Source organism: Leucopleurus acutus (assembly GCF_964270905.1).
Source record: "Leucopleurus acutus genome assembly, chromosome: 16".
NCBI classification, from domain to species: Eukaryota; Metazoa; Chordata; class Mammalia; order Artiodactyla; family Delphinidae; genus Leucopleurus; species Leucopleurus acutus.
In genome coordinates, this window is record NC_139158.1 from 4,005,744 (window position 1) to 4,018,033 (window position 12,290).

At 44.0% G+C, this 12,290-nt stretch overlaps 1 protein-coding gene across 2 annotated transcripts in view; it reads right to left on the minus strand.

The window, feature by feature from the left end:
• RNF216 (ring finger protein 216) overlaps positions 1-12,290 on the minus strand; it is a 170,158-nt gene that overhangs the window by 16,595 nt on the left and 141,273 nt on the right. For both annotated transcript variants that reach the window (XM_082857368.1, XM_082857367.1), the window contains one exon: positions 927-1,149. In XM_082857368.1, coding sequence (XP_082713494.1) covers positions 927-1,149 — 223 coding nt within the window. The remainder of the gene's footprint in view (positions 1-926; positions 1,150-12,290) is intronic.

Below are 12,290 nucleotides of genomic sequence, written 5' to 3' on the forward strand. Positions count from 1 at the left end.
ATTTTCAGTACATGGTTGGTTGAATCCACAGATGTAGCACCTGCAGATACAGAGGGCTGACTGTATTTGTCTTCTTTTTTTTTTTTTGGATTTTATTGTTTTGTATTTATTTTTGTTTCACACACACTGTATTTAATTTTATAAGAGATGAACAGACTGACACCAAGCATTGTAAATGGATGACCACAACAAAAGCAACAATGATTGCAGTTACCAAACACAAAACACACTCACACTATGTCATAATATTGACATTCAGTCCAGGAATCCTCCACTGTAACAGCTCCTTTACTCTGCAGTGAAAATTGGTTTGTATATTTTTTGCCCCTGAGTCCTTGTGGGATTTTTTTTTCTTTTTATTCCAACAGAAAGTCACAAAAATTACAGTCACCCTCATCAGTGTATTTGTCTTTATCACCTAAAGATATCATATGGTAAGTTATATTAACAGAGTTCTTAATACTGAGCCATCCTTGCACATCTGGAACAATCTCACTCGGTCATGGTTTCTATTTGCTGATATTTTATTTAAAGAATTTTAGACCTATATTCGTAAGTGAGATAAATCTGTAGATTTCTTTTTCAGGGTTACCTCTGAGAGGTTTTGGTATCAGCATTATGCTGGCTTTATACAAATATATGTACAACATTCGTTTACTTCTCTATCCTCGCAAGTATTTCAAATGGCACAGAAAAGTCTTACTCCCTAAAGGATTAAAGGAATCTGCTCATGAACTGTTGCGGACGCTGCTTTCTGAGGAGTAGCTGTTGAGCCACTTTCTCAATTTTTGTGTGTAGCTATCCATGCAGCTCCCTATCTTTTCAGGATTCAAAATGTGTTATGTATGTATAAAATCTCTCTTTGTCATATTATGTTATAGATACTTTTTCCCTACAAAGCAACATGTAGCCATGCATTCACTTACAGTGGGGTCGGTCCAGAGGGAGCATCTTGAACACTCCTGGCAAGGGGCTCCTGGGGAGCGAGGATGCTGGCAGAAGTGGTCATATCCATTGATAGATACTCGACAGAGGTAGCACATTTGGGCACCGCAGCGGCAAGACATGCGGTTGCAGCCTTCTGATTTGATGAGGCCGGTCCCACACTTATGGCATTTCCTAATGCGGGCTGCAGTCATCTTTTCTTCACTAAAAAAAAGAAAACAGGATTGGAGATAGCACGGAAGATAAAAAAGAAAGAAAAATATTATGGCCCTTAAAGTCTTCCTTTCTTTCCACAGATGATGATTGCTTGGCTCTTTTGGTGGCATTCGAAGGGTGACAAGAGCCTATGTTTTGGGCTTCCCTGGTGGTGCAGTGGTTGGGAATCCGCCTGCCAATGCAGGGGACACGAATTTGAGCCCTGGTCCGGGAAGATCCCACATGCTGCAGAGTAGCTAGGCCCGTGTGCAACAACTGTGCCTGTACTCTACAGCCCGCGAGCCACAACTACTGAGCCTGCATGCTGCAACTACTGAAGCTTGTGCGCCTGCAGCCCATGCTCTGTAACGAGAAAGGCCACTGCGGTGAGAGGCCTACGCACTGCAATGCAGGGTGGCCCCCAATCGCCGCAACTAGAGAGCCCTCGCGCAGCAACGAAGACCCAACTCAGTCAAACAAACAAACAAACAAAAAAAGGAGCCTACATTTTGGAGTCTCAGAACTGCTTCAGTTTTTCAGTTGTATGACCTTGGGTAAATTATTTAACTGCCTCGAGACCCAGTTTCCTCATTTTTAAATTGGGAGAACCGAACTTTCTCATAGTGTTTTACAAAATTAATTAATTAATTAATTTTAACATCTCATAGTGTTTTGAGGATTACAGATAAGATACAGGGTACCCTGGCACCTAGTATTTAGAAAATGATTATTCTATTCGTTATAGGAGTCCCTATAGGCTTAAAATGGAGAGAAAAAACTCTGTGTCTTCCTAAACAATGGTTTTTATATACACAAAGCTGGATAATGGAGAGCCAGTAAACCTTAGTTACATACACATCTTAGGTTTTTAAATACATACTTGACATAGGGCTGGGGTAGACACAGCTGGGGGCGATCCAATGCCACCTATGACTTCTTCCTGTTGGCAAAGCTCACTCCTATGACAAACTGGCATGTTGGAATAATACCTTCTCAGACTCCCTTGCAGCTAGGGGATGGGCACACATATGACTCAATCCTGGCCAGTGGGAAGCTTGTAGGGAGGCAACTTGTTTCCAGAAGCATTTTTAACTGATATCTGGAGTCACAATGACAGGTCTTGGCTTGTTTTCAAGAGCTGGCACTTCTGAATTAGTTACTTCTAATGGTGCTGTTCATAACTCTGCAATAACACTTGCCACCTTTGCCTATTATTGCTTATGTGTGTCTTCCTCTGCTGTGTTGAGTTCCTTAAAGTATAAGGCAGAGGCTATGAAGCTTGTACCCAGCTGGCATGAAGAAGTATCATCTTGATGGGAAGGAGTCAAAAGGTATTCCTGCTGAGACCAAGAAGAGCATGAATAGCCTTGAAGGACTCATCCCATTGCTCGAGAACTTCTCTCCTCTCCGAGTACAAACACAGTGTGTAACCAGGTAATTGCTTCATTGTAAAGAATGTAATAATGTGGGGATGAGTTCTGATCTGCACTCTCCCTCCTAAAGCTGAGGGAATGCAGCTTTCTTCCTTCCACTGCTCCCAGTTTTTCTGCTAATTAGTAAGAGTAGCCAGATGAGCCTGTGGTCAGGCAAGTGGTTTTTTTTTTTTTTCTTTTTTAAATATACATTTAGGACTTCCCTGGTGGCACAGTGGTTAAGAATCCACCTGCCAACGCAGGGGACAAGGGTTTGAGCCCTGGTCTGGGAAGATCCCACATGCCACAGAGCAACTAAGCCCGTGCGCCACAACTACAGAGCCTGTGCTCTAGAGCCTGCGAGCCACAACTACTGAGCCTGTGAGCCACAACTACTGAAGCCCGTGCGCCTAGAGCCCGTGCTCTGCAACGAGAAGCCACCGCAATGAGAAGCCCGTGCACTGCAATGAAGAGCAACCCCTGCTTGCCGCAACTAGAGAAAGCCCGCCCACAGCAACGAAAACCCAACACAGCCAACATAAATAAATAATAAAATAAAAGATATTAAAAAAATTATATATATAAAAAAATACATTTATTTATTTATTTTTGGCTGCGTCGGGTCTTTGTTGCTGCACACGGGCTTTCTCCAGCTGCTGTGTGCAGGCTTCTCATTGCAGTGGCTTCTCTTGTTGTGGAGCATGGGCTCTAGGCATGTGGGCTTCAGTAGTTGTGGCATGTGGGCTCAGTAGTTGTGGCTCACAGGCTCTAGAGTGCAGGCTTAGTAGTTGTGGCGCACAGGTTTAGCTGCTCCATGGCATGTGGGATGTTCCCGAACCAGGGCTCGAACCCATATCCCCTGCATTGGCAGGCGGATTCTTAACCACTGCGACACCAGGGAAGTCCAGGCAAGTGGTTTTAATTACTGATATTTAGAAGACTGTTGTAGAATGCTCCTCAGAAGCCAGATCATATGTGTTTAAAAACAGAAAAATACATTAGGAAATTGGCTGCTATTCATTTCATTTAGGTCTAAGCTTTGAACGGCCCAAAATGAAGGCAGGCAGAACTTTGGCCTGAAAAGAATTTAAACCCAGTTCAAGTTACAGAAGAACAAATGAGTTCTAAGTTTTGCTGAACAGGAAACAAGGTCAAGGAGACAAAGTTTTAAAAAAGTAAATTTATTATTGTCAACATTGTACACATGTTCATGATTTCAGTTAGCTCAGCAACTGTGAAGACAGTTCTCAATGTTCCATGTTAAGACTCACAAGGTTCTGGGACTTCCCTGGTGGTCCAGTGGGTGAGACTCCATGCTCCCAATGAAGGGGGCCCAGGTTCAATCCCTGGTCGGGGAACTAGATTCCCCCATGCATGCCACAACTAAGAGTTCGCATGCCACAACTAAGAGTCCTCATACTGCAACTAAGAAGCCCACATGCCACAACTGAAGATCCTGTATGCCGCAACTAAACGTGCCACAACGAAGATCCCATGTGCCACAACTGAGACCCGGTGCAGCCAAAATAAATAAATATTCAAAATTATTATTATTTTAAAATAAAGTTCTTGTCTTTTATTTTTTATTATTTTATTTATTTATCCCCCCCCCCCACCGTCGCTTTTTCAGCTGCACCGGGTCTTAGTTGAGGCATATGGGATCTTTGTTGAGGCATGCGGGATCTTTCATTACGGCACGTGGTCTCTTCGTTGCAGTGCTCAGGCTGCTCTCTAGTTGTGGCGTGTGGGTTGCAGGGCGTGTGGGCTCCAGAGCGCGTGGGCTCTGCAGTTTATGGCACGTGGGGTCTCTCATTGAGGCGTGTGAGTTCAATAGTTGTGGCATGCAGGCTTAGTTGCCCTGCAGCATGTGGGATCTTAGTTCCCTGACCAGGGATTGAACTTGTGTCCCCTGCATTGGAAGGCTGATTCTTTACCCCTGGACCACCAGGGAAGTCCCCAAAATTACTATTAAAAAAACAAACAAGACTCACAACGTTCTGATGAAAAAGTCTCCAATGAAAAGCTGTGACCAAAATACAATTACAATTTTCTATGGCACAAACTTTCTGTGTACACGCACCCTGGAGACTGAGGTGTGGCCTTAAGCCATTGCACTCTGCCTGGGGGCTGGCTCATGTCTTCCCTGGGCAGCTGCTTAGACTGTAGTGTGGGAGAGGAGTGGCTAAAGAGAATCAAGATTATATAGTCCTTTCCAGGAAGAGGGTGCATTTGCTTGCTCTGTTCCACCAAGCTGTCAGTCGCCAATGTGAAATAATACTGGGTGTGGTGGGGGAGAAATGGATGGAGGAGGGGGCTTCCCTGGTGGCGCAGTGGTTGAGAGTCCGTCTGCCGATGCGGGGGATGCGGGTTTGTGCCCCGGTCCGGGAGGATCCCACGTGCCGCGGAGCGTCTAGGCCCATGAGCCATGCCCGCTGAGCCTGCGCGTCCGGAGCGGGAGAGGCCACGGCAGTGAGAGGCCCGCGTGCCGCAAAAAAAAAAAAAAAAAAAAAGGATGGAGGAATATGAAAAACACATACAACTCAGCATGGTTATAATGTTCAAATAGCTACTCAACACTGCAAGGATATCTATTCAAGTCCTTTGTTTTTGCAAAAGAACAGAACTAGATAGGGCCAGAATGGCCCTGTACCATAAAAGGACTGCTATTATGGGATGTGGTGACCACCTATCCAGTAATGTGAAAGTGCAAAATGGGACTGGGGAGAAATCATAGTTGATTTTTTTGGGAGGAGGGTGATTTGGCAAGAAGATTCTAAACTAGGCAGGAAGCAAACAGCCCTACAGGATGTGATCATTCACAGGAAAGGAAGAGAAGCCTGGGCTGCAGCTGTGTGGACTGACCTTGTGTTCAAACAGGAAGGCTCACTGCCCTCCTCTACATAACCAATCAAGATCCTACGATTCCATGATTATTTGTTCTCACCACTATTTAATTATGTTGGAAACTCCTTTTGGGAGCTGTCCTTATTTCTTGTAGCATACACTATTCAAAATCGTAAATGGCTTTCCACTGTGAGCATGTGTATGCACTTTTGTGGTGATAATGTGCACATAAAATTTACCATTTTATCTATTTTAAAGTGTACAATTCAGGGACATTTAGTATATTCCCAATGTTGTGCACCCATCACCATTACCTAGTTCCAGAACATCTTCATCACCCCCAAAGGAAACTGCACCTATTAAGCACTCACTCTCCCCAATCCCATTTCCCCTGCAACTGCTCATCTGCTTTCTGTCTCTAACGGTTTTGTCTATTCTGTACACAGGCAAATATCCATAAGCCTATGAATACTTTATATAAATGGAATCATACAAGATGTGGCCTTTTGAAAGTGGTTTCTTTCACTTAGCATGTTTTGAAGGCTCATCCACAGTGTAGCCAAATATCTTCATTCCCTTTCCACGGCTGAATAATATTCCACTCTATGGATATACTACACTCTGTTTACCATTCATCAGCTGGTGGACATTTGGGTTGTTTCTTCCATTTGGCTATTGCAAACAGTGCTTCTAACGAACATTCTTGTACAAGTTTTGCTGGAATACCTGCCCCATCTTATACCACTTATTATGCTGTATCTTATGATTTAGCAATAAACTGCTTATGATTCCCTGTGTGTACCCTGTGCCTACAAAAAGTGATACCAGATTCCTGTGAGCATCTTTGAGAGTGGCACCACCATCAAGGGGTGCTGATTCTCAATAAATCTCCTTTTACTTCTCTGTCTGGACTGTATAGAGGAATGGGTCTTGGAGAACACTGCATTACTATAAGCCTAATCAGGTGCTGACTCTAATTGCAGCTGCTGTTCCAGATGTCATTTCTTACCAGAGCAAATAAACATAACCTCTGGCAACTGGTATGCAGCCAATGATCTGGAAAATGCTTTTATTTTCTGACCAATAAGCCAAGAACACCAGAAGCAGTTGGCAAGGACCTTGATCATCTGTCAACCAACAGACAATCCACTGGACCACTATTCTAATGACATGCAAATAGAACCCAGTTAACAGGAAGTAGCAGGTACTTTACGATACATTAATATGGTGTATGTATGCCAGAAGGCGGGAGATAGATCTCTTGAAAATACAGAGATCTCTAATCTCTATGAATCTCTGGTGGCCTGGAGCTCATGTGCATATATATCAGGCTATTCCTTCCAAAGCTACGCACACATTGCTGTTATATTGTATCCCCTACCACAAAGAAAGAAGTCAGACATTTGGGAGGCCTTTCTGGATTTTGGAATTAACATATATCACATCTGGATACATGGTTCTGATCCATTTACTACTGATACAAAAGGCCAGGTTTAAGTAGGGTCTAAACCAAGAGAAGCCTTCCAGCTGCTATTGGACCCAGTGGTGTTCCAAGTGTCTACGGCAGACCAACATGCTGAACAGAGCTTGTAGCAGGAACTGACAGGAGAGTCAGAAAGGGGGCTGTGCTTCAAAAAGTAACCAACTCTGGGAATTCCCTGGTGGTCCAAAGGTTAGGACGTGGCACTTTCACTGCGGAGGCGGGTTCAATCCCTGGTTGGGGAACTAAGATCCTGAAATCTGTACAGTGTGGCCAAAAAAAAAAAAAAAAAAGTAACCAAGTCTTCTCCTTCTGAGAAACATCTCTGGGTCTGTGACCGAGTCTTGGAGTAGTCTAAATGCCTGATCAAGAACCAGTTTATAGGGTTTCCCTGGTGGCGCAGTGGTTGAGAGTCTGCCTGCCGATGCAGGGGACACGGGTTCGTGCCCCGGTCTGGGAAGATCCCACATGCCGCGGAGTGGCTGGGCCGTGAGCCATGGCCGCTGAGCCTGCGCGTCCGGAGCCTGTGCTCCGCAACGGGAGAGGCCACAACAGTGAGAGGCCCACATACTGCAAAAAAAAAGAAAGAAAGAAAGAAAAAAGAACCAGTTTATAGAGCTGGGCAATACTCCATTACCAACTGCAAGTAGAGTACATATGACCAGGCTTGAGCAGGCCCTGAATACAAGAAGTTGTCTGTTTATGTGCTTTGTCACATTTATAAATCAGGGCTTCCTGCTTAAAAAAGAAAACAACAACAACAAAGAGCTAATGCTTATTATAGATATAGACTTATCACGTGGCAAGAACCATTCTGGGTATTTTAATCTTCATAACAACCCTACAAGTAGATATGATTATGCTCTATACTTTACAGATAAGGAAATTTAGGCACAGAAAGATTTAAAAATTTGCCTAAGGTTCTTAACTACAGCTATCCAGGGTGAGCACTCAATAAATCTGTACTGACTTCATGAATAAGACATCCTTCTTCAAGGCAAAACAAAGGCTCAAACAGCAACAACAGAAATCATCCGTTCCTCCCAACTCAAACTAGATATGACATGTCCACAATAACAAGAACAGATTTGGGGGGAGCTGGCTCGTAAACCGGCTGAAAGACAATTCCAAATGAGAAGTTTAAAGTGTTTTAGGCAATAGCACAACTGCTAGAATACTGCCAGACAAGATGATGACTTTGAAAAAAGAACATTTTTTGACATGTTCATCACTCAAGGCCATGCCACTGGTCAGGGTGGTGGTCACTCTAAAATATAAAGGCTGGCTGACAGGGATAAGCCTGGATGTGATGAAGCAGTACCAGATTTTTCTAGTTGGCGTGGTATTTGTGATTACTATGTATGTGGCTGAATTAGTTTTCTTTTGTTTACTGTAACCTTAATCACATCTGCAAAGCCCTTTGCCATGTGAGATGAAAAACAAAACAAAACAAACCACAGGTTCTGGGGATTAGGCCATGGCTTATCTTTGGAGGCCATTTTCTCTTCTCTAACATAGTCTGCCCTCTGGCTTCCAAAGACTGATATCCATCCCACATGCAAACTACAGTGACCTCATCTCAAGGACCCCAAAGATCTCATCCAGTATAACATCAACTCAAATTTCATCATCTAAATTAGGTATAGATGAGACTCTGGGTATGATCCACTATGGGACACACTTCCTCTCCATTTGTGGGCCTGGGAAACTAAAGAAACAAATTATCTGCTCCTAAAATACAATGATGGGACAGGCCTAGGACAGCATTTATAGATATTCTGGTTCAAAGGGGGAGAAAATGGAAGGAAAAAAGGAGCCACCATTCCTAATAAATTTAGAAATCCAGCTGGGCAAACTCCCTTATATTTCAGCTCTGAGCACAATCCTCTGTGGCTCACAGCTCTGTTCATGGCTTGAAGAGGAATAATCCTTACTTTTTCAAGAAAGGTAGCATATGTTTGCAGCTGAGTAGTTTTTAATCAGCCTGTTTGCTGCTTATAGAATTTTGGGGGTCTGACAGACTTCTTTCATTTTGTACTGTCTCTTTCAGTCCAACCTGGCAGTGTTTCTACTGATATAAAATTCTCAAGAATCTTGTGGGTCTCCCATGTATGTCACAGGGATTCATTCCATTAAGACATGAAGCTCAGGGGCTTCCCTGGTGGCACAGTGGTTAAGAATCCGCCTGCCAATGCAGGCGACACAGGTTTGATCCCTGGTCCGGGAAGATCCCACATGCTGTGGCGCAACTAAGCCCATGCTCCACAACTACTGAGGCCGCACTCTAGAGCCCACAAGCCACAACTACTGAGGCCCAAGTGTCTAGAGCCCGTGCTCCACAACAAGAGAAGCCAATGCAGTAAGAAGCCCACGCACTGCAACGAAGAGTAGCCCCTGCTCCCCGCAGCTAGAGAAAGCCCGTGCACAGCAACGAAGACCCAACACAGCCAATAATAAATAAATAAATAAATTTATTAAAAAAAAAAAGACATGAAGCTCATTCACAGATATTTCCTTGATAATCCCATCTCTACTTTTGGCTTCTGCTTAGATGGCTGAGGGATAATGCCCGAGTTTCCTAGAGGCTCCCTGGTTACACTGAGGGGATCTGTGAGTCACTCTCTCAGGCTCTTCAAAGAGCCTTTGTGTAACTGAACACTCTGACATTCTCAAGGCAGCCTTGGTTTTTTTCTCTAGAGCATGCTTTTCCTGACAGTCAATCTCTTAATTTTAGGGTCTTTTATCATCTGGAGAGTATGAGATTTTCAGAAACAATCAAGCCTGTTCCTTAAAAAAAAAAAATTTATTTATTTATTTATTTATTATTTTTGGCTGTGTTGGGTCTTCGTTGCTGTGTGCAGGCCTTCTCTAGTTGCGGCGAGCAGGGGATACTCTTCGTTGCAATGCGCGGGCTTCCCATTGCGGTGGCTTCTCTTGTTGCAGAGCAGAGGCTCCAGGCATGCGGGCTTCAGTAGCTGTGGCACGCGGCTCAACAGTTGTGGCTCGTGGGCTCTAGAGTGCAGGCTCAGTAGTTGTGGTGCACGGGCTTAGTTGCTCCATGGCATGTGGGATCTTTCTGGACCAGGGCTCGAACCCTTGCCCCTTGCACCAGCAGGTGGATTCTTGACCACTGCGCCACCAGAGAAGTCCCGCCTGTTCCTTTTTGTTAACAGCTCTCCTCTCAGTCTCTCTTTCCACTTGCATTTTCTACTCTTCAATACTGTGCTTGGGGGACTTCCCTGGTGGTCCAGTGGGTAAGACTCTGTGCTCCCAATGCAGGGGGCCTGGGTTCAATGCCTGGTTGGGGAACTAGATCCCCCATGCATGCCTCAACTAAGAGTCCGCATGCTGCAAATAAAGATCCTACATGCCAAAACTAAGACCCAGCAGAGCCAAAAAAAAAAAAAAAAAATACTGTGCTTGGAAACTTCAGTTAAATGTCATTTCACCATTTACAAGTTCTACTTTCTTCGTAATTGCTGGACACAAGTCAGCTAAGCTTTCTGCCATTATATAACAAGGATTCCCTTTCCTCCAGTTTTCAATAACATGTTCTCCATTTCCTTCTGAGTCCTCTCCAGCACTGCCTTTCGTGTCCATATTTCTACTAACAGTCTGTTCATGGTGATTTAAGTGTTCTCTAAGGTAATTTAGGCTTTGCCCATAATGGTCCTCACTTACTTCTGAGCCCTCAATGGTGGTTTCTAATGTCTGTATTTCTACTAATGGTCTGTTCAAGGCAATCTATGTATTTTTCTATCATGCTTCTCAAAATCCTTCCAGTTTCTACCCATTGCCCAATTCCAAACCCATTTCTACATTTCAAGGTATCTGTTACAGCAGCATTCCACTTCTGGTTCCAAAATTTATTTTCTATTGCTGCTATAACAAATTACCACAAACTTATTAGCTAAATGTAACACAAATTTATTATTTTATAGTTTTATAGGTCAGAAGTCCAGCATGGATCTCATCAGACTAAAATCAAGGTGCTGGTGGGCTATGTTACCTACTGGAGGTTCTAGGAGACAATCTGTTTGCTGCTCATCTGGAATGTCAGGGGATTCAGTTCTTTGAGGTTGTGGGACTTGAAGTCCCCATTGTCTTGGCAGCTATAAGCAGAAGGTTATTCTCTGCTTCTGGAAGCGCTCACGTCCCCTGGCTCACGGCCTTCTTCCTCCACCTTCACAGAGAGCAACAGGGGGTAAAACTCTTCCGTGTGTCTCTGACTCTTTGTCCGTCATTCCACCTTTGTCTGATCAGAGAAAAGCTCCCTCTGCTTTTAAGAAGTCATGTGATTAGACTGGATTTACCTGCATAATTCACGATAATCTTCCCTATTTCAAGTTCCATAACCTGAATCACATTTGGAAAGTCCCTACTGCCATGTAAGGAAATATATCCAAAGATTTATAGGTTCCAGAGATTAGGACATGGGACATCTTTGGGGAACATTATTCTGCCTACCAAACCTGTGGCAAACAGCAGAGTCATGGAGCCATTTGCCTAGGTTCAAATTCCTGCTACGCCAATTACTACCTGTGTGACCATGTTTACTTGGGCTCTCTGTGTGTCAGCTGTGTCATCTGTAAAATGAGGATAATAGTACCTATCTGTGGTGGAGACCTGGAGACTGTTAACTGCCCCAAATAGCCATTTCCCACTTTATTTTCTTGGTCACAAAACCCACTCCTTACCCTTCAAATTTAAGCTGGAGAAAAACTCGGCCAGCTAGAAACTATATATGGTATCTGCCTTGGAGCCAGGTTGTGGCCATATGACTCAGTTTAGACCAACAGGGTATGAGCAGAAATAATATATATAATTTCTGCTTCACTTAAAACTCAGAAGCTGCCTGCCTGGCAACTTGTCTCTGTCTCTCTCCTTTTCTACGGGCTGGAGTGCAAATGTGGCTGCAACCTAGTCACAATTATGCAGATAAGAACACCACCTTAGTGAAGCAATGAGATCAAGAAACCTAGGTCTTTGAATGACCTCATGGGACAGATCTGCCCCACCTGCCAGGCAGGGCTGGACTATCATATGAGAGAGAAATAGACTTCTGTATTACATAAATCAATGTATTTAATAGCTGTAAAGTGCCCAGACACATAAGGAGTGCTATACAGTGATGTTCTTCTTACTGACTGCATTATTTTGAATTCTGGAGGTTGTACTTCTACTTAATGTCTCAGGCCACCAGTCTCCTACAGAAAACAGATAAGCAACAGTAGTGCAATGTGACTTAATTAAAATGTGTAATAAGGGACTCCCCTGGTGGTGCAGTGGATGAGAATCCGCCTGCCAATGCCGGGGACACATGCTCAATCCCTGGCCCAGGAGGATACTACATGCCATGGAGCAACTAAGCCCGTGCGCCACAACTACTGAGCTTGTGCTCTCGAGCCCGTGAA